The 26,143-nt window shown below is 41.5% G+C and overlaps 1 protein-coding gene across 9 annotated transcripts; it reads left to right on the forward strand.

The window, feature by feature from the left end:
• Positions 1-180: 180 nt before the first annotated feature.
• synj1 (synaptojanin 1) lies at positions 181-25,697 on the forward strand. 9 transcript variants are annotated; one of them, XM_065963109.1, is made up of 34 exons: positions 181-366; positions 1,234-1,397; positions 1,636-1,722; positions 2,125-2,392; positions 2,643-2,868; positions 4,264-4,347; positions 6,963-7,024; positions 8,642-8,738; positions 9,170-9,345; positions 9,434-9,515; positions 9,647-9,799; positions 11,038-11,203; positions 11,625-11,648; positions 12,115-12,306; positions 12,533-12,617; positions 12,932-13,072; positions 13,173-13,365; positions 13,448-13,606; positions 13,722-13,878; positions 14,099-14,225; positions 14,380-14,592; positions 14,681-14,759; positions 14,890-15,055; positions 15,205-15,387; positions 16,151-16,279; positions 16,490-16,528; positions 16,890-16,928; positions 17,602-17,649; positions 19,232-19,273; positions 19,969-20,021; positions 20,121-20,310; positions 20,432-20,664; positions 20,966-20,989; positions 21,976-22,117. In XM_065963109.1, the coding sequence occupies exons 2-33, from the start codon at positions 1,274-1,276 to the stop codon at positions 20,984-20,986; spliced, it is 4,038 nt and encodes a 1,345-aa protein (XP_065819181.1). In that variant the 5' UTR covers positions 181-366; positions 1,234-1,273; the 3' UTR covers positions 20,987-20,989; positions 21,976-22,117. The 9 variants fall into 9 exon arrangements, with proteins under 9 accessions (XP_065819181.1, XP_065819176.1, XP_065819177.1 ...); XM_065963104.1 differs by lacking the exon at positions 20,966-20,989 and having other exon boundaries at positions 212-366; positions 21,976-25,697; XM_065963105.1 differs by lacking the exon at positions 20,966-20,989 and having other exon boundaries at positions 212-366; positions 11,047-11,203; positions 21,976-25,697.
• Positions 25,698-26,143: the final 446 nt, after the last annotated feature.

Here is a 26,143-nt window from a genome sequence, read left to right on the forward strand (position 1 = left end):
ACGATTGGTCAACGATCTAAGACTGCGCTTTGTTAATTTGACGGAGGACCTGTCAATCATTTGCTAAAGGCGGACGAGAACATGTTGTATTTGTATATGGCTTACAATCATTTTTTAACTAACAGGCCTAAAACATCTATCGGGCCTTTAGGATTGTATTTACCTGACTGTGGGGGGAAGTTTAACGTATCAAGCTGGTGAAATATCAGTTTTTTATTTTTTATTTTACAAATTTCACGGTGTATTACGGTAACGTGAGGGGAGAGGCGGGGGCTCCGCTCCGGGATGTACCATTTGAGTCAACACACACCGGGGAAAGGATTTTTGTTGTGACAGCGGAGTAACAACCCGGCAGGGGGGGACACGGTAAGACGAAATGTGTAATCTAAATCTTCAATTGAGAATGCAACATCAAATACGTAATAAAGTATTAAAGTTTTACGCGGCGGAGTCTGCAGGCTTTCTGTTTAAAGTAAAAAATCATCCCGGACGTGCAAGGTAGCACCACCATCAAAACACCGTCCGCTAGCGAGTCATAGCTTACCCCTGTGTGTTTAATTCAGCTAACTTGGCTAACGTTTATGGCTAGCTGTAGATACATGAAGGGCAAGCGAGCTGTTTTCGCTGGAACATTTTTGTCTCTCTTGTTTGCTTGTCTCCTCACAAAGCATTACCATTTTACGAAACCCAGCTAGCTTGTCCTGCCGCGGCTGCATTAAAGAGTCGTGACTGTCCGTGTCAGGATGGAGGATATTTGAGTCTCCTGGCCTGTCGTGTTCCCCTGCTGCTCATAATCTACTACGACTGTCATATTGAGTTCAAGAGGATATATGTTTGTATTAATGTTTGTGCTAAGGAGTGTCCATCATTGGTAGGGTTATGTTACGTTATTTCGCAATGATGGTTTTCTCCCATTTGTGTTATGTTATTACACAATAATGTGGTCTGTTTCCTACATACATATGCACAATTTAAAATGATTTAACCTGCAATCTGAGTGGTTGTAAGTAACACATGTAATCTTTGCGAACTCTTTTGGTTCAGTCAAATTGTCGGTGACACAAAATGTAATCCCTTCATATTTTTGAGCTAAACATCCTTCATAGCAAGTGTTGTATTGTTAGATCACAGAGCGTCATAAAACCCTAGTAGGCTTTTTTAATTTCAAATGTTTTGTCTGACTGGGATTGGCTCTCATCAGATCTGCTGTAATTAACTGTGTTTGCTTTACAGGTTATAACATCAGGTTTTTTTTATCCATCTTGGCTACACGATGGCCTTCAGCAAGGGATATCGCATCTACCACAAGCTGGACCCACCTCCCTACAGTGTCATAGTGGAAACTAGGACCAGAGAAGAATGCCTGATGTTTGAGTCAGGGGCTGTTGCCGTTCTCTGTAAGGCATCCTCTTGTTTGTCTGCACTCCAGCAAGACATCATTTAAATAGTCTTTTACCTCTCGCCCCAAATAAGGATGTGTCGTAGGAATACTGCCATAACAGACAAAGAACTGAATTTCTGATGCTGGATGTGATTATTGACTATGATAATGCCAAAAGTGTGTTTAACTCAACATGTAAAGACAGAGTAAAAACCAATACATGTTCTATTGTGTTGCATTATTTTTGTCTGTAGCTGCAGCAGAGAAGGAGGCCATAAAAAACACATACACCAGGATTGTGGATGCATATGGAATCCTAGGCGTCCTCCGCCTAAACCTGGGTAAGCAACACAAGACATCCTCTCTAATTGCTGCTCAGCGCTACTGAAGTTTCCTGAATCCAGGTTCTGATCTCAGGTTCTGGTGTAGCTGCCATGGTCCTCAGGTTTGTGAAGTCCTGTTGCTGCTTACTTATAAGCTGCTTTTTTCTGTCCTTCACATGACCTTGAAGGCTCTTGTTATCACAACAAGGGAAAATCTGTGCCAACGATTAAAGCTTAGTGTTATAGATGTCTGAGATTTGACTGGCTGGAGAGTTGCACCAATGTATAATTAATTACCATTTTGTGTCCATGCTCATAAGCGCAGTATTTTATTTTAAAACAAGTGCTACAAATCTATCTTGGATGGTTTTATTCTTATTTGTCTTTTCTTTTTCACCATACTCCCCCTCATTCCTGCAGGCGACTCTATGCTTCACAGTCTGGTGGTTGTGACAGGATGCAGCTCTGTGGGAAAGGTGCAGGATTCTGAGGTTTTCCGAGTCACACAGACAGACTTTATATCACTGAAGAATGACCCAGGAGACGAGGACAAAATTTCTGAGGTCCGAAAGGTTCTGAACTCAGGCCACTTCTACTTTGCCTGGTCTGCCACTGGAGTCAGCATGGACTTGAGTCTTAACGCACATCGCAGGATCCTAGAAGACACTACAGATAACCGCTTCTTCTGGTAAAAGAATGAAATGATTAACTGTTCTTAGGTTAGAAAGAGAATAGAATGCAGGCTTTAAAAAAAATCTCTGAACTAGTATAAATGAACTCAGTACATGTCCTGCAATCTGCTCATCCTTGTGATGAAATAGTCTCTTCTGATTGTGGGATATGGGGGCTGTGTGATTTGCAACCAAGGTGTGAAAATTCTCTGTTCACACTGATTTCTTTGTGTATTCACTGTTGTGTCCTTCTTAATAAACCAATAGGAACCAATCTCTGCATCTACACCTCAAGCACTACGGTGTAAACTGTGATGATTGGCTGTTGAGGCTGATGTGTGGTGGTGTGGAGGTCAGGACCATCTATGCTGGGCACAAACAGGCCAAAGCCTGCATCTTCTCCCGGCTCAGCTCAGAGCGAGCCGGCACGCGATTCAACGTCAGAGGAACAAATGATGACGGACAGGTGGCCAATTTTGTGGAGACTGAACAGGTGAGTCAGATTATTTTTATCAAATTAAATCTGATTCTAATATGCTCTGTTCATGGCAATACTGATATCAACGGATGTCAGAGCAGGGCAGATGGTACATAGACCAGGAGACAGTGACACACAAAACCTCAAACACACAATTTGTCTTTTTTTATTCTGCAATATAACAAAATAAAAGACAGTTAAGATGAGATGGGCGTGCAGGTCGTGGAAGAAGATGTGAGGGTTATTTTGAGTTGTCTCATGTGTTATAATAACAGTCAGCATTAATTCCATTGTAAACATTTTAGCCTAGTGAGGTGCGCTATGGATTACCATACACTGTATGAGCTGTTTTTGGATTAGCCCATTTAAATGTATATTGAAGTTGGTTTACAAATAAATGATGGAACAAGTGTAGTGTTTACAGGCCACTATGGAAATGCCTTACCCTCTGGGCCTGTTTTGTTTTTTCCAGTTCAATTAATTTGACCTTTTTAACATCTATCATAAGCACATTGTCTAAAGAGTCAGTTGACCTTGGTTAATACACTCTCTTTAAACACTGGTTATCCATTGACTGTTCAGGAGCAAATCTGGAACAGCATTGTGAAAGAAGACGTTATTTGTTTTAGCCTTTTTTTTTCTGACACTATAGAATGAAAATAATAATTATCGTGAATGCAGAGATAACAGAAGATTTAAAGGGAAATCCAACAGGAGGAGGAGGACCATGATGATTGTGATGATAATATATACCAGCTCAAGAGTTGATTGGTCAAGCTAAAGTCTGAAGCTTTTTTTGTACTTTGGAATAGTTTAAAGTACCTTATTGAGTGAACTTCAACCCCATTAAGTATTCACCTCTTATTGGCCAGTCAGCACATTGTCAAAAGCTAAATGTGAGTTTGATTATACAAGGTAACCTTTACGTTTCCTGTTATGGAAAGCACTTGTTTTGAATTTTCCCTTTTCATAGTTCCTGTTTCACTTCACAAACTAGTCCAGGTTCAGCAGAGTAAATTGAACTACCACAAGTGATGCTTAAACATAATGCCATGCAGAGTGTTTGTCTTGGATTATGTTGAATTGTCAGGTTTTCTTATTATTTTGGCCATAAAAATTAACCATAAATGATATAGCCATAACTGTAATACTGGTGATGAATGCATTTGGCCTTGGAAATACACCATCAGCATATCACACAATGCTTATTGGCATGATTCCTCTTTTACATTTCCTTAGTGTCCTACAGACACACATAATTGTATTGTCTGCAACAATAAAGTGAAGTCATTTCACTCACTTCTTTATACAGTCATTGAGGAATTACAATTTTAGGATTTCCCCATCCATTGTTTAAATAATTTTGCTATATTGCAAATGAACTCAACCAAAGTTCCCTCTTTCTTGCAGGTTATTTTCCTGGATGACAAAGTCTCATCATTCATTCAGATCCGTGGGTCCATCCCTCTTTTCTGGGAACAGCCGGGCATTCAGGTAATGGAAAACAAATCTTTTCTGTACGGCCAGCTTTTGATCACAAAGGCGAGGTTTTCATATATTAGGCCACATTATATGAAAATCATAAAACCGCCCTCATGTTGTTGTCGAAGTCCTGAACAGTTTGTAAATGTTCCTGTTGAAGATAAGGCTCCGTCTCATCTCTTGCACACTGTGAGCGTAAACAGTGATCTCAGATGAAGCCTGTGTGGAGCTCTTGCAAACACGAAAAGACACATTTATTTTAACTGTCGGTTGGATCTGTTAAGACAAAACTTAGGAGTGATAAGTCTCCTCGTCATTACACTTAATATATCTGTTCTAGTTTTAACACATTTTGTCCATGCTGTGTTCAGAAAAAGTCCATTAAGGGTGTTTTGTTGCAACTGAATGAGAATCGGCACCGTAATGGTCTGGATGAGAACCCCCACCTGGTATAACTTTTACTTTTATCGGCTCTTTCTGGTGCTGGCGCTTCCATACTTCAGTTAACGGTTTCTCTGTACAATGTCAGAGACCAGGGGTGAAAACCAAGACAATCCCATTATTGACTTTTATCAAGGTCCCAAACATAGTACCTGTTCAAGGAATGCTATTTTTGACATGAAAAGCAGGAAGCAGGATCACCATTGAGATGGAGAACGACAACATCCTTGGCATTCTGCTGCCCTTGTCCTGACATTGCACAGACTACATCAGACGTGGGGGAGGTCAATGATAGATGCGGTGGTTGGTAAAGGGCATTTTTCTGTTTTCCTCAGCTCCCAGACATCTTTGGTCAGGTGAGAGCCTGGTCTGAAAGCATCCCCTAACCACTTCTCTTTGCTAAATCTGCTGTCATTTCCATACACCTGGATAGGTGTTAATTCATAATATGGCTGTTAAATTTCATTGAAGGCCAGTAAAAGCCAAAACCAGATTAGTCAACTATTTGGTGCCGAGGTCTATGGTTTGGTCAAAAGACAGGGAAGTGGGTTCAGGGTTGTTTTCAGACAGAACTGTAGTCCTTCTGCTTTTATAGCATTGTGTTAGCTTATAGTCCCCTCTACCGAATGTGGCTAGTAAGGCTTACTCTCTCCTCCCCTTTCTCTCTGATTCATTCCCTGAGCAGGATGGATAGTCTCAGTTTAATCCAGAGGAAGAGTTGTTGATCTCTCTACAGTTAGTTTACATTAGACATAGTATTGACAAAGTGTCTTTATCATACTTGTAGAGTAGAATGATGAAACTCTGCTGGAAAAGATGCAAAAAGATGGCAGGGGCGGCTGACTTTTAGAATTGTCTAAAGACGAGATCTTAGTTAACTGCTTTATTGCTTGTTGTGTGGAAGGTACCTTTATTGGCATAAGTCATTAGTTGTAAAGTCAGATAAACATTTTTACTTTAATAGACACGCAATTAAAACAAATTCCTTTAAACAAATGTATATAACACAACCAAATAATATGAATTCAAACATTTGTTGAATTAACAGAAGAAATCATCAACGGGTGTTACAACTCGATAAGCCAAGTTACACTGCAGGTGTTGTCTGTAATTTGTTCAGTTTGTCTAAATGGTAAAGGGCTTTTGGCCTGAGGTGTACAGCTGCAACCTGACTCCTTTTCAGATGCCATCTCAGGAAGTTATTAAATATGTATAGACCGGCACAACAGGAGAGAGAGAGAGAGCGAGAGAGAGAGAGAGAGAGAGAGCGAGAGCGAGAGAGGGGACAGAGTGACAAAACAGCAGCAGCATGGAGCAAAATGTCTAGATCTGCTACTGACAATGACTCAGTAGATCCCAATAATGTCTGCAGAGCAAGTATAGTAGCTATTTGGATTGATGGCTTTAGAGATATATCAAGTGTATGCGACCTGTGACAGTAATTGAGGGACCATAGGGAGGAAAAGGATGCAGAGAGTGAATGGTGCAGGAGGAATGATGATTTGATTAGCTTCTTTTTACTTCATTTGATGACAAGCTATCAGAGAGAGCAAGAGTGGAGATGTGAAAAGCAGGAAAATAAAGGTATGCAATGTTTTTGCACAGACGCAGAGGTGTTAAGAAACAAGGAAACGAGTAAGGGCCTGCAGTAATGAAGGAGTAGATTTCAGTTCAACAGTGACTGCGCAAGCCTCCTGCTAAGCCAGGCAAGGTGTGGTCGTGACTACTTTTACCCCTCTGCATTTCGAATGATTTCAAACATTATGCCCTCAAAATGGGAAAGTATATGAGAATTAGAGAGACAAAAAAGCAAGAAAGTAATCCACTTAAAGGTCACATTAAGGTGTTGAAGATATGACGGCCACATGTGTTTCTTTACTGCTCAATGTCTTTGTCTCTGTATGAACAAGCCTCCTCATGCTGCCCCCGTGTCACTGTTATCCTATGTCATTGTTGTTGTTTTTTTTTTTTTTTACACTTTAACGTTCTTCTTTCCACTGTTCAATCGTTATCCGAACTCTCTATCCAAACTTCATTCTGCCCCGCCAGGTTTTCTGTACATCTGCAACACGTTTGTTTGCAGAACTTCTCCTTTTTAAAGATCTGATTTGAAGTGCTAAAGAGGAGTTACTAGTGTCTTCTTCTTCTTCTTTTTTTTGTCTTTTCTCGTTGTGTCCACTCTGCAGGTTGGCTCTCACCGTGTCAAACTCTCCAGAGGATTTGAGGCAAATGCACCAGCATTCGAAAGGTCATTACATTTTTCTGTGTAGTGTGTGTGTGTGTGTGTGTGTGTGTGTGCGTGTGTACACAAAGGTTTTGTTTGCATATGTACCAGATTCCAGCTACTTTATCCGGCCTCAAACAGATTACCACTGCTCTGAGGAGTGAGGAGACACAATAATACTACACATGTCTCCTGCAGTTACCTCCAAAGCGCGATAGAGAAAAGCTCTCCACACTCTTGGAAGTGAAAATGTTAATTGAAGTGTGTCCTTAGCGGCCAGTTTATTGCAGGGATCAGGAAGGACACATTAGCTGCCCTTGATTAGCTGTCGACCTTAATAACCTTTATTTTACATCCATTGACAGCAGTTAAAGTCCTTCTTTGATGGTTGCACATCTCTTGGAATTGAAGTGTTTTTACTGTTAGACACAAGTCATGAACCTGACAGCCTAATACCACAATATATGTATTGTAAACACGTTCATTGAGTTATCATTACACACTTTTGAAGTATGTGAAGATTCTCTCCAAACTATGCTGTCTTTATCTTACACATGTCTCTCAATGACACATTCATTTAACCCATAATATATTAAAGTAAAAATGTGCTCTGATTTTTCCTGTTGGGTAGACACATTAGAGATGATGGATAGAGAGTATCTCCCTTTTCAAGTGAACTTAAAGACACTTTAGTCATGGATTCTCTGGGCCTGAACACTGACCGCTCTAGAGAAGAGTAAACAGCCTTGATCTCTCTTTGAACTACTTTCTGTAGCTTTCATATTGTTAATCGATTGGTAGGATTGATTAATTGATTGAAAATAAAGATTGCTGGAAAGCTTTGAAGACCCTTTGTGGTTCTTCAGTAGAACTCTTTGACTTCAGGACTGAGCACAGTATTCATGTCCTCGACTTATTGATATCTTGAACAAGCCGAGACTAGCACGTCAGCTGCTACACCATTTTGAGGGATTAGTCATATTTTCACAATTGTACTTGGCAACACAATTTGTATGTCTCAGTATCTGTCCAGACCAGCTCTCACAACTCAGCCTATGTAACATGCACTCCGTTTTCTTTCTGGGTAATTTGTTTCAGTTGAAATTCCTTTGATAGTACAAGGAATCTTTTTTTATAAACACTGTCTGCTGGATGATGATGCTGCTGCTGTTCCATCCATTTTTAAAATGTAATACACCAGTTTGATACAGAGGCTTCAGGTTATTGAAGTACATGGCACTATTCCTAATTCACTCTCCAGTCTCTACAACTTCACAAAAACAACCAACCTAAGAAACGGTCTTTAACGAGTACACACTGTAATCAGTCTGTATCTTAAATGTACTGCGCTCTTTCATCTACTTTAGTGGAAGAAAGAGGCATGAAAATACAAATCAGCAATGAAACTGTAGTGTAGCTTTTAAATTCTTTGGGGGTTATTTCGCTTAGTTGGATCTAAAAATGAAATATATCTGTGTGCTGTCTCTTTACTGTATAAACGTGAGCTTCAGTGGTTGATGTGTGATGTTATGTCCGAGAGATGTGTAGATGTAATTATGTCAGGATAAATGCCGTTATTGAACTAGTTCTGTCATTTTAGAACTTCACATTGCTTACTGTATGTGTTTACGTGTTCTCCAGACACTTCACGGCACTGCGGAGGTTGTATGGTAAGCAGGTGATCATCAATCTGCTCGGGAGTAAGGAAGGCGAGCACATGCTCAGCAAAGCATTTCAGGTGAGATTAATATTCTCTGTTTCTTAACACTGTCGTCATGACATTTATCAGCTCCTCTCAAAACAGACTTAAGTCCATAACTCACAGGCAGAAGGTCATAAGTATCAACATGTACACACTGCTTTTATTCTGTGTGTAAACCCTCTCACTAGCAACACACCTTCATCTGTTTGGTAAAACTTAAATGACCATATTTGGAATGTCAGTCTTTTCTATTAAAAGGAAACAAATGTGTTAATATCTTAAGTTGCCCACCCGAGACATGACGTGTATTTTCACAGATCACAATCAACGTTTCTAGTGAATTCAAGCTTATAGTTTCAAAGCAGTGTTGTTTCATACATCCGGGCAGCATGAATTGCCAATGAAACATTTTTGCATTCAGTTTAATTTGTGGGATTAAGTCTACTTCCTCTCTATGTTCCTTTCAGAGTCACCTGAAGGCTTCAGAGCATGCTTCATACGTGAAAATGGTGAACTTCGACTATCACCAGAATGTGAAGGGAGGCAAGGCTGACAAACTCCACAGTGTCCTTAAACCCTACCTCAGCAAGTTCATCGAGGAGTGTGGCTTCTTCTACTACTCGGGAGAGACGGGCATCGCAAGGTGAGAAACAAATGCAAACATGTATGTAGTTTTCTTGCATGTGGTTTTTGTTATTCCTTCTGAGCATTAGAACGTTTCTTTTTTTTAGGAGTCAGGGTGGGACCATTAGGACAAACTGTCTGGACTGTCTGGACAGAACCAACAGTGTTCAGGCCTTTTTTGCCCTTGAGGTAGGAGGCTGACAGAGTGTTCATGTTCTGTGATTACGTCTGTGAAATCTGCAGTCCATTGTTTGAAAGGGATTATGCTCTTGATCTAACACCCCCCCCCCCCCTCCCTCCCCCGGTCCTTACTATACTAGATGCTGCCTAAACAGCTGGAGGAAATGGGTCTGACAGAGAAACCCCAGCTGGTGGCCAGGTTCCAGGAGGTTTTTAGGACCATGTGGTCTGCCAACGGAGACTCGGTCAGCAAAATCTACGCAGGCACTGGTGCCCTGGATGGCAAAGCTAAGGTACACAAAGCACAAAAACATGCACATTTATAGTTTAACACCAGAGGAGATCCTTTGATTCCTTAGATTTTTTTTTGCATTTCATGTTCTTTAATAGTGTCAGTTAAACTATCAGGTCATGTAATCAATGTAATCTAAGTTTCCAACAACTGTTGAAACTTGCTGAAGAAATAAAGTTGTGTATAATAGCATTTGATTAACAATCATTTCTAATTGAGAAAAAGTGGATCTTGAAGGTGTTGTGGGTCTTTTTTTTTTTTTTTTTTAAGCTAAATGGACGTCAATGTTTGAATCAGTGTTTATTTCTAAATGTGTAAAAGGCGGAAATAGACAGTCCTGAGAAACACTTGTAAAATCATATTTCCTTGTAGTTCTGGGTCTCCCACAATAACTGACATTGACACCTCAAGAGCAGGCCGATGTCAGAGCATGATCAGAGGGGAACTTTAATGTTAAATAAAAAACAAACAGAAGTGGCATACTACCACTGTTCAAAGGGGCTATGATAGTGGCGTGTTTTGCATTGTGCATGCAAGTGACAGAGTTGATCCCCTCTGTTTGTAGAGGTGTGTGTGTGCTTCTGTTTCTTAACTCTCGTGTGCTGTCTCTCTCTGCTGTCCTCCGGACCTCTCTCTCTGTGTGGTAAGTGAACGACCCGCTCCATGTTGTGTTTGAGCAGTGGGACCTTCTGGTGCATTATTGATTTCAGTGTCTGTGGGTTCAAATGATGTTAATGTCGATGGAGGATGGGTTAGGTTAGACCTCTTGACCAAAAAGAATCCCCTTGAGGTATCTCTGTGATAAATTCTGTCTTGACCTGGCAACTTTTGAAAGCTCCACAGAGATATTTACTGATCTTCATCAATTAAGTAAAAGAGACACTCAGTAAAAATTTGCCAGTGTCCTTGATTGTTGAGTGCTCATTCTTACTGCAGTTTCCGTTCTGATTTTTGCCTCATGTATTTGGCAACATCTAATGTGTGATTGGATAAACCTGAAGGAATCAATCCAAAATGTCACTTCATCAAATTATGCTGCAAAAATATTTCACCTTGTGAAGCAGTTTTGATCCTTCATGGACTGCTGAATAAAGTGGCATCTTATATCTCCCTGATATGTTCCTCCTTTTCTTCTCTTCCATGCATGAACCACATAAAAGTATAGCTAATAAATCAGATGTTTCTATCTTATTTCTTTCATTTAATTGTCTGTGTGTGTCTGTGTGTGTCTGTGTTTAGGCGGGAAAGCTTAAAGACGGAGCCCGTTCTGTGACGAGGACGATCCAGAACAACTTCTTTGACAGCTCCAAGCAGGAAGCTATAGACATCCTGAGGCTGGGCTCCACACTCAACAGTGACCTGGCAGACAAAGCGCGGGCCTTGCTCACTACTTCCAGTCTTTACGGTAATTATTTAAAACATGTGTAGTATGAGAAATCCATTATTGAGAGAACTCTTGATATCGTGTCTAAAATTTGTGAATGAATAGCCTCACAAATGTAAGGTCTGGCCCTTTCTCACATGTCACATCTTCTTCATTTCTGTAATAGTAGTGTTTAGAATACATTTTCCTTGTTTCCCTGGAATTGTTTGAATATTTTGACAAGTTTAAACCAGCATCTGTTGTAGCCAGAAGCCGATCCGCACAAAAGCACGGTTTGTCCTCTGCTCTGTGTCAAGAGGGAAGTGTAATCTGTGTGTGTCAGCTCTCTGTCCCAGTAAGATTAATGCTGACCTACTGCTCTGCTGGCACTATCTGTCAAAGCACTGGTTAACCCGCCCTTCTCTCCCTTCTCTCTCTCTGCTGCCCTTGCTCACAATCTTAGTCACTGAGCCGGTCTTACAATCAGGTATAGTAACTCATACTGCCCCCAGTGGATGGAATTCCTCACCACATAGTTGTCCTATCATTTGTGTTTGCTCGTTGTTGTTCATTCATTTCTAATCCAATGCTGGTAGTGGTTTAAGCCTCCGCCTGTTGCATATCATCAGGCTTTTGAAAAAGTGATTAAAAGCAAGAGGATGGAGAATTATGCAATGACATTTGACATCAACCACAGTGGAAATTTACAGACATAAATAAACCATTACCATAGTTGATTATTTGAATGTCATCTGTATTTTAGCAACAGTTCTGCTCTGTTTCCTTTCCTTACTTCCACGTCCCATGTTTTAAAAACATTGTTTCTGTCTCCCTCTTTTGTATTTGAATGTTTTCCCATTTGTTCTGATGGTTTTAATTAGCCTCCCTTCCTGCAGAAACAAACACACACATTCTCAACCCTTTTACACTCTAATCTTTTCTCCCCTCCACAGCCTCCCCAAGAGTATTGCTGGGAATGTGTCAGAACTACCAAAAATACACAAGGCCCAAGCAGATCCGGGTGTGCGTCGGCACCTGGAATGTCAACGGGGGTAAACAGTTTCGCAGCATTGCTTACCGCAATCAGACACTTAACGACTGGTTGTTGGACGCTCCAAAGAAAGCAGGTCATCCTGAGTTCCAGGGTATGTTCATTCATCTTCATTCCTCAGCAGTAAATGTTTTCTAAATCATTTTTTTTGGTGAGAATTAGAGGAGAGGATCAGTATCACATACGCGTAATCATGCCTGTATGTAATAAGTTACTTTAAATACCTTTAGACTGAAAATGGGGGGGAAAAAATGTCATCAAATATTTATACCTGTAACAAAATTACTTTTGTCTTTAACGTGAATATTTTCTTTCTGCAGACAGTAAAGCCAACCCCATAGATATCTTTGCCATTGGTTTTGAGGAAATGGTTGAACTGAACGCTGGAAACATTGTCAGTGCCAGGTACGTACGTGTGCAAGCTCTCTGCCTGAAATAACAAGCCTGAATCTGTCATGATTGATTTCTGACTAAAACGTTTCAGAATTTTCTCTCAAAGATCATTACAATCTGCTGCTTAAGCCTGATTGGACAAGAATATTCTCACTTGTCCAAGCTTGAATTTTTTGTTGTTGTATGTTTTTAAGGAAAGAACAAAGAGGATTAAGTAACGTCAAAAATATAATATGTTTCCCCATTTCTCATTTGAAGTTTTGTAGGCTTGTTTTCCTTCTTTTTCTGTGTCTTCACTACGACTCATCTTTCTGTTTTGGCCTCAGCACTACAAACCAGAAACTTTGGGCAGCTGAGCTGCAGAAAAACATATCCCGGGATCACAAGTACGTGCTGCTCGCTTCAGAGCAGCTGGTGGGCGTGTGTCTGTTTGTTTTCATCCGCCCGCAGCACGCTCCCTTCATCAGGTATGAATCTTACATGATGTATATGAATCATGATCTAAACTCCACAGGTTTCACAGGCGTGGTATCAAATGTAATCTTGGTGTTTTAATTTGCTTTCCAGGGATGTAGCCGTGGACACTGTAAAGACTGGAATGGGCGGGGCTACAGGTAACAAAGGAGGTGTTGCCATCCGCTTGCTGTTCCACACCACCAGCATCTGCTTCGTCTGCTCCCACTTTGCTGCTGGACAGTCACAGGTGAAGGAGAGGAACGACGACTACAACGAGATCACACGCAGACTCACCTTCCCCATGGTAACAACCGGCATAACTAGATCATTTTAGACCCATTTTTGCACAAAACAAAGCATAACCTTATCTATCTTGTCCGTGCCAGGGTCGTCTGCTATACTCCCATGACTACGTTTTCTGGTGCGGAGACTTCAACTACCGAATCAGCCTCCCCAACGAGGAAGTAAAAGAGCTGATCAAACAGCAGAATTGGGAGGCTCTGACAGCAGGGGACCAGTTATTTGACCAGAAGAATGCTGGTTTGGTATGAAATATGTCACGCCTGCATGTTTACATCACTGATAACTTTCACTTCCTCTAAACAGGAAACAGTGAACAGTAACTTTGAGCTTTGGTTTTATTGCCTTTTTGAATGCCAGGTTTTCAGAGGTTTTATCGAGGGGAACTTAGATTTTGCCCCCACCTACAAGTACGACCTCTTCTCTGAAGATTATGACACCAGTGAGAAATGCCGCACGCCAGCCTGGACTGACCGCATACTGTGGAAGAGGAGGAAGTGGAACTTTGACAAAACTGGTAATATGGGTCGCCTCTTACCCACTAAAATAACCTCCTTCCCTAACTTTCAGACCTCTTTATGAGGAAAAGGGAAAACTTGTAGAATATATTTTAAGATTTGCCTACCTGCTTTCTTGTGTTCTGTACTAAAAACTGAGCAAGTCAAAACTTCTGAAACAAGAGGATACCTTATCTTGCTATTCCTGTTTCATATATGTGTTTTTGTATTTTTTTGCAGCTGAAGAAATGAATGTAGTAGGGGCAGCTTCTACATCTGCGGAGAATGAGGACGATCCTGAAAACCCTTGGCACCCTGGTACACTGAAGTACTATGGCAGGGCCGAGCTAAAGACCTCAGACCACAGGTGAATAACAATATTCATAGTACATTTATTTCAAGTTGTGATAGTTTTATGACAGCTGTGTCATTTTCTGCATTTCCCCTTTATGTCACATCAGTGCTTGAGTTGCACAAGTGAAACGTATTCCTCTTACTCAAGCTCTTTTGTTCTTCCCTAGGCCTGTGGTGTCAATAATAGACGTGGACATCCTGGAGGTGGACCCAGAGGCTCGGCACCAGGTCTACAAAGATGTCATTGCCCTGCAAGGACCTCCAGACGGCACCATCCTTGTGTCGCTCTGCTCCTCCGGCCCTGACGACTACTTTGACGACCCCCTCATAGACGAGCTGCTGGACAAGTTTGCTCAGTTTGGAGAGGTCATCCTCATCAGGTGAGTTTGAATAATTTAAAAAGAGACAGACATGAATCACCCTCAGACTGTAAGACTGTGTTAACAAATGTCCCCTTTTTTTATGCAGATTCGTTGAGGAGAAAATGTGGGTGACTTTCCTGGAAGGTTACTCTGCTCTTGCTGCTCTTTCTCTGAGTGCTTCCACTGTAAGTCAGAGCTGTGTTAATAAAAGACTTAATACTTCAGAAGGCATTAAAACACTGCTTTAGGTCTGTTACTCCTTTTTACATCAGGTTTATACCTGATAACTTCTGCTTCTCTCTTGTCTCACTGTAGGTGCTTGGCAAGATGATTGACATCCGCTTGAAGAGTCCAGGTTGGATCAAGAGTCTAGAGGAGGAAATGAGTGTGGAGAGAATCTGTGGAAGCATCCCCACCTCAGCTAGCTCCACCCTGCTCGCGGAGGACGCTGACATGGGCGATGATGATTACGATATGGAAGGTAAGTGGTAGGATCAGGAAATCAAACACCAATCCTCACAAATGTGGATGGTTGATGATTTTACTGAAACATTTGTACAATGGGCTGTTGTTTTAGCACTTTAACAGGCAGCTATTCCTGTCTTCCTGTCTTCCTGTCTCCTGTACAAGGTGATGTGGATGATGAGGTGGAGGAGATTCTTCCCCAGCACCTGCAGCCTGGTGCAGGGTCTGGCCCTGGATCTTCCCCTCTCCCCTCCCCCCGCAGCAGTCCTTGTTCCTCCCCCACCCACGGCGAACCCACCGCTCCCAGCAGGCCGAGTCGCTCTGCGCAACCTCTGAGACCATCACAAGGTAATTACAGCATGTGTAGCAGGACTTAACACCTGGAATCAAGTTACTAAAGTACCACCCAATCACCTGCTCAGACTGCAGCCTGCCTGCTGAGATGTAAACTGTAATTTTGTTCTGTTTTGTAATGAATCAAAGCAGATTTTAGTCCAGCTTTACAGAGAAGAGACATTTCAGGTAAAATACAATATGTGTGTGTGATGATTTAACTGATGTTTGGTGTTAGAAAGCGTGTGGTGTGTCTAACAGTAAACTACTTGTTTCCTTTAGAAAAATGTTTTCTTGTTCAGTAGTGAGATGTTTGCAGTGTTGGCTTTAACTTTTTTCTGGTCAGTTCTTCACTCTTTGTCCGAAAAAAATAAGGCAGTTGTTGAGAGCTATTTTATTTTAGACTACCAGAAGCAGGGCATGTGACTCGTTATATATCTGACCAGTGTGTAAAATTTTCCATAATGTTATATTTATTTAGGAAAATTGGCTCAAAAACAAAGAAGTGAACTGTATAGAAAGGGTGAAATGCTACAAAAGTATCTTGTTAAATTGTACTTATTTAACAACTGCAGGTCTTTGTGACCTTTGGGTATATGTTATCTTGATCTTATTCAAGAAATTAGGCTCTATAAGACAGAAAGTTTTACCAGGGCAAAACGTTTCTAAAATAATTTTTCAGTTTCGGGGTATCGTTCATTTTTCGGTGGAGAGTATAGACTGTTTATTCAATTTTTTTAATGGATGATTTCAAATGTGTCTTTTTTTTTCCTTTCAGGGCCCCCTGTTGATTTTCAGCCTGGTGCTCCCACATCTCTGAACCTGGAGCCCAAACGCGCTCCTCCCCCTCGTCCCATTGCTCCACCAGCCAGACCTGCGCCCCCTCAACGCCCACCACCACCATCAGGTAAAGCATCTACTATCTTTCCATTAAATGTTGATATCGATACATTTGAATGACCGAAATTAAGCCTGTTTTTTTTGGATTAATTTAATAATATTCACATCTTTATATACTGTTTAGAGAATACTTTTTCAGCATGGTAAAATAGGAGATTCTTCAGGCAGATGTTTAACATTTTCACCTTTATCCCACTGCTTCACCTCCTTTCTGAAGGAGGCATGAGCCCCCTGCCAGTTAGAAGGGCCTCTGGAGGTAAAGTGATTGCTATAGAACTGTGTGCTTTCATTGCTCAAGCATTTAAAGTTTTGGCTGTTTTTTGTTTTTTCAACTACTCATAAGAGAATGACATTGCATTAGTGCTGACTCAGTAGGTTGTCATCAGCTCCTATACTCATACACATCTACTATCTTTCTTGTAAACAACCCATTAAATGTTGATATCCTTACATTTAAATGACCGAAATGAAGCCTGTTTTTTGGATTAATTTAATAATATTCACATCTTTATATACTGTTTAGAGAATATTTTTTCAGCATGGTAAAATAGGAGATTCTTCAGGCAGATGTTAAAACATTTTCACCTTTATCCCACTGCTTCACCTCCTTTCTGAAGGAGGCATGAGCCCCCTGCCAATTAGAAGGGCCTCTGGAGGTAAAGTGATTGCTATAGAACTGTGTGCTTTCATTGCTCAAGCATTTAAAGTTTTGGCTGTTTTTTTTTCTCCATCTAATCATAAGAGAATGACATTGCATTAGTGCTGACTCAGTAGGTTGTCATCAGCTCCTATACTCTGCTAAGCAATCGCCATAATAAGGGCAATTATATTGTACTATGACACACTGAAGAGTCACAGCTTGTGCCAGAACATAATTTTAGACTTGCAGCCTTGTGTTTGGAGAGAGCTTTCCCCTGTGTTTGCTGAGTCATGCTTGATTTTAGTTTGACCGCTCCTACATTAGGTTTGTGTTCATGAGAAGTTCAAAATGTAGTGATTTAGCGTCTTGTCCCTCCCCTTAGGTGTGATTTTGGTTGATGTTAATATCTATAGAGATAATGGAGCTTGTCTAGCAATACTTTTTAAAATAATCCTCTATTGTGGTAAACCTGTGAGAACTGTTAAAGTGGCATTAAGTGTCCCAAACATTGTTGCTCATTTGAATTTGTCTGTTGCAGGTGTTACTGTTAGGTCATTATGTGAATTATTTTTATAATTTTTTTTTCAATTTGTGCATCCTACCATGCAGCTAATATTCTTAATTTTTGACTTTTTCCCCTGCTTTTGTTAATCCTAAAAAAAAATACTGTTTCCCTCCTTTGACTAAAGACTGTGGGAAATGTCCCAGCCCACTGCTCGGTAGGCGAGGCAGTGAAGGTAAATGTCGCTTGGTCTTTAAATGTCATCAGACGATCCCTGTAGTCTATAACGCCCGGCCATCAATGTAATTGATGCTTTTTGACAATGATGTGTCACAGTTGACCAACTCTACATCATTGTGGGCTATCATAGTCTTGTTTATGTGAGTAGGAGAGATGTGTTTTTCTAGCCTGTTGGGAAAATGTATCTCACTTATTTATGAAAAATAAGCAGGGGTTGCAAAATCAGAAGAAAGTTGTCAGGCCAGAGGGACCATGTGCATTCTCACAATTAATTTGCAACTGAAGGCAAATTCAGATGGATTTGTTCATCCACATTTAGTACCTTGGTGACCGTCAGACTGTTTGTGTAAAACATCTATAACAATTATTACAAAGTAAATGGCAAATGGACTTGAGCTTGTATTGCGCTTTTCTAGTCTTCTGACTACTTAAAGGTGGAGTCAGTGGCATTGTTAGCTGTAGATTGAAACACAACATTCAAACTGGGCTCCTCCTCCTGTGCTCATCACCCCAGAAACACACACTCACTGCATGATGTAGTGTGTACAATTACTGCTTGTACCTACACTGCACGCTACCACAAGCTAAACTCCTGTGTGTGGCTCCTGCTTGTCCGACAGAAAGCAGGCCAACTCCTCGTCCACTGGTGTAAACAAAGTTCACCCTGGTTTTGGAACGAGCCGTCTCTGATCGCTGTTTTGCCACTCTGTGATTATATTTTCTCTTCATTGCCGCCACGTCTGTCATATTCAAATCTGAATCCCATCCAATCACTGAATTGTACACTCCTAAACTCAACTGCCCGCTGTCATTGGCTGGGGGAAACACGCTGGCTGTCCGCCCTGAAACGCCCCGTGTCAACCCAAACAAACCAGAACATCAAAATCAGGGCAGAGGTCACCACCACACATGTATGGAGACCCATAAGTGATGATTGAGTGACATTACTTTTTTTTACAAGTCTATATTTTATTTTTTAGTGAAAAAGCTACTGACTCTTCCTTTAATGGGCTTTTATACCGCAGGTCACACACTGATGGCACAGGCTGCTATGTAAAGTGTCCATCAGTATTTTTAACTAATCTACTACTGCCATGAAACTCCATTCTGATTGGTACAGTGCATGAGCAACTCTTCACAAAGATAGGAATGAAGTAAGATGGCTCACTGGCAAGTTACTTTTGTACATACTGTGTATGCTGTTCATGCTGGGTTGGGGTCATACGGAGGTTGACTTGACTTTGGCCCTTGTGCTGTCAAACTTGTGTTATGATAACTGTAATATCTGGTGCATAACACTTTGACAAACCCTTTGATTGAGACTTAAAATAGTCTTCAAGTCAGCTGGGCTGCACTAATCCTGTGTGATTAGTGGTGAAATTGTTCAATTGCAGGGAGATATTTATACTTGTAGTAGCATCTCAGGCTTCACTGCTGCTGCAGTACTATATTACCGCCATATGCTCCTCCCAGTGATTATTTTAAAGTTAAGAGTCATTGGGAACAGATGCTTCCTGTTACAAGTTTTTCACTTCTGTATAACAGTAATGTGGTTTGGTTTCCTTTGTGCTGCAAAGGACCAAAAAGCCCTGCTCTTCCTCGGCCAGAAGCTGCTGCAGGTGAGTGTCACAAACACAAAGTAGCCGCAATAAACACGGATGGAGCACAGATGAAGAAACAAAATATATATATATTTTTTCCCCCTGATATCTGTATTGCTGGGATTGATCTGGATCTGTCTACTGTGATAATGTGCTCTGTGTTTATGCCCTGGTACAATTTATGCCTGTACCAGGGTGTCAGATAGGGTTGAGTTTCTTGGCCTATCGGTGACTTGGCCTCCCTCCCCCTGTTCTACTTGTAAGGTGTGTGTATGTGTGGTTAGCTGAACCCTCTGTCACAGTACAGTAAGCGTGTGTGTTGTCAGCGGGTCTGACTGGTGTTTGGTGGGTGTACAGTAAACATGCAGACATCTAAGTGTCGTGGGAACATGTTCACAGGCTCTGAGAGGGCTTCAGCCAGAGAATAGTGAAAGGAAGGTGTGTGCTTACACGTTGCTGTGTGGGGAGCTGTTGGCTCCCAGAACAGGGCCTGCCTCTCCTCCAGACCTCCTGCAGCTGCTCAATGACTGAGTCATCATTCTGATAATGAGTTTAGCCACTGGGAATTTGTCCTTTCATAGTTTGGAGTGGGTTTTCAGTTCTTGAATTAGTTGGTACATTACAACTGTGAAGTCAGTTGTAGCCTTTCTTAATACACAAAAGCATTATTTTTTTTGTTTATGTGTCTGGTTTGTTTGTCTTAACTCTTTCAGGTCGAGGCCAGGCGACGGTTGGGGCCCCTGGTCTGGGGGGTATATCCAGACCGGTAAGTGTTTAACTCTGATTTTTCATATATGTATTTTTTTAATATATATATATTTAATGCAATTTGTTAATTTCTCTCTCTTCCTTTTTTCTTAATCAGAACATTCCTCCTCGAGCTGGGGTAATCAGCATTCCCCCTCAGTCTCGCCCATCACCTCCCTCGCACCCTGGAGCACCAAGACCCATCCCAGAGGTGCATCCCGGGGCCCCTCGGCCCATCCCAGACACCCACCCAGGAGCCCCACGACCTGTGCCAGGTGCACAAGCCAAACCTCCTGACCTGCCTCTAGGTACAGAATTGTTTTGTTTTGTTTTTCACAGATGACAACATTCTATATTTTTCATCCTTTCATCCACATTAGTGTGTTACAGTGACTTTAAGGCGGAACTCTGTACTATGTCTTCACTCAGGTCCTCCACCCTCAGGACCACCCCCCACAGAGCCCCCTGCAGCAAGACCCCAGGTTCCATCATCCATGCAGCCCAATCTCCCAGCTCCACTCCAGCCACAGCAAAGCGCGGCTGCTGCTCCTTCTGCTGGGTCTCCACAGGCTCTCTCCTCTCCCAAACCACCACCACGTTCCCGCTCCTCTCATGCTCTGCCACCTGATGCTGCCAAGCCTGAGACAGCCCCAGCTGCACAGGTTGGTGCCAATGATCTTTTAAATGAATTTTTGGGGAATTTCAGCTGCTGAGCAAAGAACACTAACCCACTCATCTATTGAGTACACTGATGTTTCTGCTTGCATGTAATTCAATCTTGTACTAAAAAGTATTGCTCCTGCTCTGATTATTAGACAAGATATGTAATGCTAAATCATGACAGATGTAGGAGGCGAGGTCTGCAACTCTTTCTGATCCTTTGTCTCTCTTCTGATGAGCTTAGTTGTCTGTGTCACTCTTCCTGCTTTTGTCTCTCTGATTCATTTGTCTTTCTCTCACAAGCCGGAGAAGCCCACAGGGTGAAAGGTACTTGATATTAAACCACCTTTTTGTCTCATCCTCCATAGCACAACAGTCCTCTGGTCTGATGTTATTACGTCTCTCATACATCGCACCCAGTAACCCCCTCCTAATTCATTTTGTAGTTGATTTTCTGTCCTTTTACCTCTCCTCTTCTCTTATTTTAATTTGGATGTTTGTAGTCAACTACAAGGCCATGTATTGTTGTGTGTTAGACTCACAAAATGGAGCATAATTTGTGTTGTTTTTCCTTGTTTGTCAACATATCAAACCATCTTGTCATGAAAAAGGAAAACATATAAATGTGATTTTTGTTTGCCATTTTCCTCTCAGTCGTCCTTTCATATCTGCTCACTGTGGTTCAGGTGCTGAGAGTGAACACATATGCAATGACATTTTGTTTGATTTGTCATTACGTTTAATTAGCTTTACTTCCTTCATTTGTATTAGTTAATGATTGTCAGTACACACATCAGTACTCAGAGTTGTACATGAAACACAGCACATGTTTTAAAAGTTGTTTTTTTTAGATGTAAGCTAGCTTAAAGATACCCTGTGGAGTTTCTAAACCAATAGAGCCATTGTGGATCAGAATGTTTAAAAAAAAAAAATCAGGTCCTCGATGATTTTATGTGGGCAAACTTCAATGTGCAGTCCATAATAGCTGTAACACAGACGACTGCTAAAACATCCAAATAACACAGCTGTCCAACACATCCAATCAGTAACATGCTGCATCTTTCCATTGGCGTAGTAAATTAGATAGACATTTATGTCTGAGACAGGACATGTCAATTTGTTAATGAAATGCTGAATGTGAATATGAAACTGTTTACAGTGGAGCTCCAAAGTTTATCTTTAACATTATAACAAAATATCATATTGATATTATCATTAAAGACTTAAGTAATATTAGTGCATGGGTCATGTTGACACACAGCGTTTTTTTGTCACATTTAATGGGATTTCTTTTCCTGTTATTTCCTCCTTAGACTAACGGACTGAATGGAATACAAAGAGAAGCACAATGGAAGGCCGACCCATTTGACATACTTGCACCTGACTTCCTCTCCTCCTCCTCCACCACCTCGTCCTCCTCCTGGCACAACACACAGTCCCTGACCAGAGGCTCCTCCATGCGAACCCCCCCCTCCATTCCTCCCTCTAAGTTGTCCTCCAACACTCTCCCTTCATCCTTCTCCCTCCAGGCGTCCGCACTGTCAGACCTGCAGGCACTCGAGTCGTCCTCCTCCTCCTCACTCTCCACCCCATCACCTTTCGCCTCCTCTCTGCTCCCACCCCCTCCGATCCCATCTCGTAGCCGCTCGCAGGAGACACTTCGTGCGTCCCCGTGCGCTTTCCCGACTGACCTGCTTCCTGCCAGACCCAATAGTACCAACCCCTTCACAGGTCCTCTGGCGCAGCAGCAACCGCGGTCCCTCACACCAGATTTTAGCATTCAACGTCCCCCTGTAACGCAAAACCTTCAGAGGACTATGTCTTCTTTCACTCAGCCACTTATCCCACCACAAGCTCCTGCTGCTGCACCCAACTCCCAGCTCCAAAGGACCATGTCCCTGTTTGGACCATCATCCACTTTGAATCCTACACCTGCTCCTCTGCTGCTTCCCCTCCCCCTTGACCCATCTCCTGTCCCCACCTTGCCTCTGGCTCCGCCCTCCTCCCTTCCGCCTGCCCTCGCACCTCGTCACCAGCCGCCTGCCCCAGCAGGGAAACCAGCAAAGCAGTGGGTCACTTTTGATGATGATTTCACAACAACCAAAACACCACAGGCCCCAACTTTCCCAGCCAGGTCTCAGACTCTGGCTCCCTACTCTGTGTTTGACTCGGAGCCCGACTGGTTATCCTCGACCCCTTCTGTTTACCAAACCCTCCCTCCTCCCATCCCTACTAGGACTGCGACCACTAACCCAAAGCCCCCAGAGGGTTCCAACGACGACTGCTTCTTCCCCAGGGAGTCCACAGAAAGTTAAGATTACTCTTAGTATATAAAAGGGCATATCCAGATATGTATAGATCTATGATAAATGTGTATATGTTTATGTGTATGTACAAAAGAGACAGTATTTAGGAAGTATAGACCAATCCCCATCCTGAATCACAGCAAAGGGTTCATATGTTCCAGCAGTAACATGAGAAGTGTATGATCCTACATGTGTGTTCCAAACGTACCACACAGATGTTTGCCTGTGCCCCGATGTTATGATTCCATCTGATTTTAATTTATGTCAGCAAACGTGTCCATGTGTCCACAGTATATAAAGTTATATAGAGAGTACATGTAAAAGCACAAAATCATGTGTGCGACCACTTGTGCAATATCAAGACAGGTCTGCTTGGCCGTGCAGCTTTCAGTGTTACCTTTGCATTCGCTGGCTGATGCACTGCAGATCATATCCGTCATGTCGAGCGATCTGTAAATCAGAGCCAGGTTGTCAGAGTGGAGGGTAACACTCGGCTTTCTCTCAGCTTCTTGCGTTTAAATGTAGTGCAAGTCTACATACTGCAGGTTTTACATTTAAAGGAAATCTTTGCTTTAATTTGCATAGATTCAAGTTCCTGTTCTTTTGTGCAGATTTGAGAGTCATATTCTGTACTTGCTTTTATCATGAATGTACTTTGTGTTGCACTGGCTTTTGGCATTGCTTCTGGCAAGAACCTCACCAGACATCAGTCAAGCCAATCAAACTGTTCACTGCTGCATGTCTGATGCTCTATAATGTCAAGTCATATTCTTGAAACCAGGACATTTTCGTTCTCTCTACTCAGTCATCATTTTACCCCTGGGATTGAACAATTTGCTGCATATATTTTGTAGCTGTATATCAAAACCTATACGTAGTGGCTATGTATAATTGTAGGTTTTCTGTATGAAAATCTCTTGCTTAATGTGTGCGTGATTGTGATGACTGTATCAGTGGTTTTGCATTGTGTAATGATATGCACTGAGATGCTGTTTGTGCTCATTTGGCTGTATCCTTGTGATGGCGGAGCAACAAAATTAGCACTCGCAGACTGAACAGGCGAGAGGACTTTCTTTGACCATTTCACCTCTGTACTGTTTTCATCCTCCGTGATTCATCCAAAAGCATTTAACCATCCTGAGGTTGTAAATTCAGAGAACATAGCTCGTGTGTCTGTGTGTGTGTGTGTGTGTGTATACTTCTTTTACTTCCAAGTACGATAGGGTCAGTAATAATCATGGCAGAAAAGACATGTCATGTATCGAATAATGAAAGGGCACTTTTTTTTTTAATGATTGTTCATGCAGAAGTTATTCTTTCATTTCCAGGGAGATACACTCTAAATAACCTGTTGTTGATACTGTGCTGAGAAGTAATGTGTCGTGTTTGAGGTGCATATCGACTGTTGTGGTGTTTGTGTTTGGATGTGAGTGTGTGTACAGAGTTCGGAGTGAAATACCAGACTTTTTCCCCCTACCACAAAGTATTTTCTTTGAAGCCGCACGGTGTATTTGCTTACAGGTTCTCACTTAACAGCCGCTGTATTCACTTAGTCATGACTGTAACTGTGTATTTCTGCTCTCTGCAACAACAAAAAAAGGCTGTGGAGTGGCAGCACTATATGCGAACAAGGTAACAATTCAAGACAAAGGTCTCTTTTCTCACCTGCACCTGAGTGAGATTTTTCTCTGTAGCAGCACCATAAGATGTTTCACTACTTTGAATATACAGACTCCAACTACACTCTGTGTTTGAACCAAATGCACCACCAGACATACATTTCCAAGCCAAGTGTTTGTTGTTTCCTTCCCAGGCGCAGTTCAGCTCACATTCCAGACAGAAGTGTGATTTTGAGTGTTGGGTGTTAAACTCTTCTCAGTCTTTACAGGCTCACTTGTTTTATCGATCCTATATCGGTTTTCTCCAGCTGAGAGGAATAGTTACTGGACCCTGCTGATTTCACGACCTTTTAATGAGGTGTGTGTGTGTGTGGTGCCGTCAGAGGTGATGTGTTAGTATTTTCACATTCAACCCTACACTGCTGTTGAGTTTAACTGGTCAGGGGTCATATTGACAAGCAATCGTTTTGCTAAATGAGACCATTGAGACTCCAACCCTCCCTAACATGACACATGCAAGCTGTTGTAGTCCAATATGAAGATTCCCCCTCCAGTGCTTCAGAAATTATGGGATCGGCTGAAATGTCTTAAAAGGATTTTGAAGGAGAATAAAAACATCTGACCCCCCCCCCCCAAAAAAAAAAGACTAGCTAATGCTTTTGCGCTTTGTTAAACACAATGTAATACATAACGTAAGACATATAAAAAGTAGTGTCATTCACTGCACTGAAAGCAGTAGCTATCTATGTAAGCAAGTGTATCAGGTTGCCTCTGCTTACATGTCGATGTCATCTGTTCAATGCATTTATTGTGTTATCCAAATGTGTGCAGTAGATACTGGTTCTGCATTAACAGTAGGTGACTAGCCAGCGCTTCGTGTCATGCTCAGATAAAGATTTTATAGGAAAACAACATGCTCCTTTTGTGAGGTCAGTGTCCCTTTTTATGGTTATAATCCATAGTAAATAAGAGTCTGTGTAGTTGGACATATTGTATGTCGATTCATGTTAATATCCAACGTTCCATATTTGACGTGCACAGCAGATTGCACATTTATGTATGAAGCAATTTATGTTGTATGTATGCAAAAATAAATGTATGTTTACCTCAGTGTTTATATGCGTCTTCTTTAACTGTATGCAATACGCAGCAACTTTTTGACAATCCTTTTTGATTATTTTGACAATAAAATTGTCTGAATATTCCTGTATACAACACTTAAGGTCCTAGATATTAAGAAATTACAAAATATACTGAAAAAACTACCGTTTACTGATGTTTTACACTGTGAGCCATGATACGGGTTAGTTAGGGTTAGTACCAAACCAAAACTAACCACTGAAATCATCTGTATCATTGGTTGATTTATATTTTGGCATCAATATTTGTCTTTTACAGTACTTTCTATCAGTATTAAATATTCACAACAGCAATTAAATGTGTTATAAAGTACATCTATGCAAACACAAAAAGGGAATATCAGTGTCCCTACCATAGACTGTAAAAAGATGATTATTTACAGTATATGGTCCCTACCCCATCACTATAGAAGGATA

Source organism: Labrus bergylta, chromosome 14 (genome assembly GCF_963930695.1).
Source record: "Labrus bergylta chromosome 14, fLabBer1.1, whole genome shotgun sequence".
Classification (NCBI taxonomy): Eukaryota; Metazoa; Chordata; class Actinopteri; order Labriformes; family Labridae; genus Labrus; species Labrus bergylta.

Excerpts from the sequence above, each read along its gene's own strand:
- synj1 (XM_065963104.1), top strand. The coding sequence starts at position 1,274 with ATGGCCTTCAGCAAGGGATATCGCATCTACCACAAGCTGGACCCACCT. Across the intron at positions 2,393-2,642 it reads ACAGATAACCGCTTCTTCTG|GAACCAATCTCTGCATCTAC; the intron begins GTAAAAGAATGA and ends ATAAACCAATAG. Across the intron at positions 13,366-13,447 it reads GCAGACTCACCTTCCCCATG|GGTCGTCTGCTATACTCCCA; the intron begins GTAACAACCGGC and ends TGTCCGTGCCAG.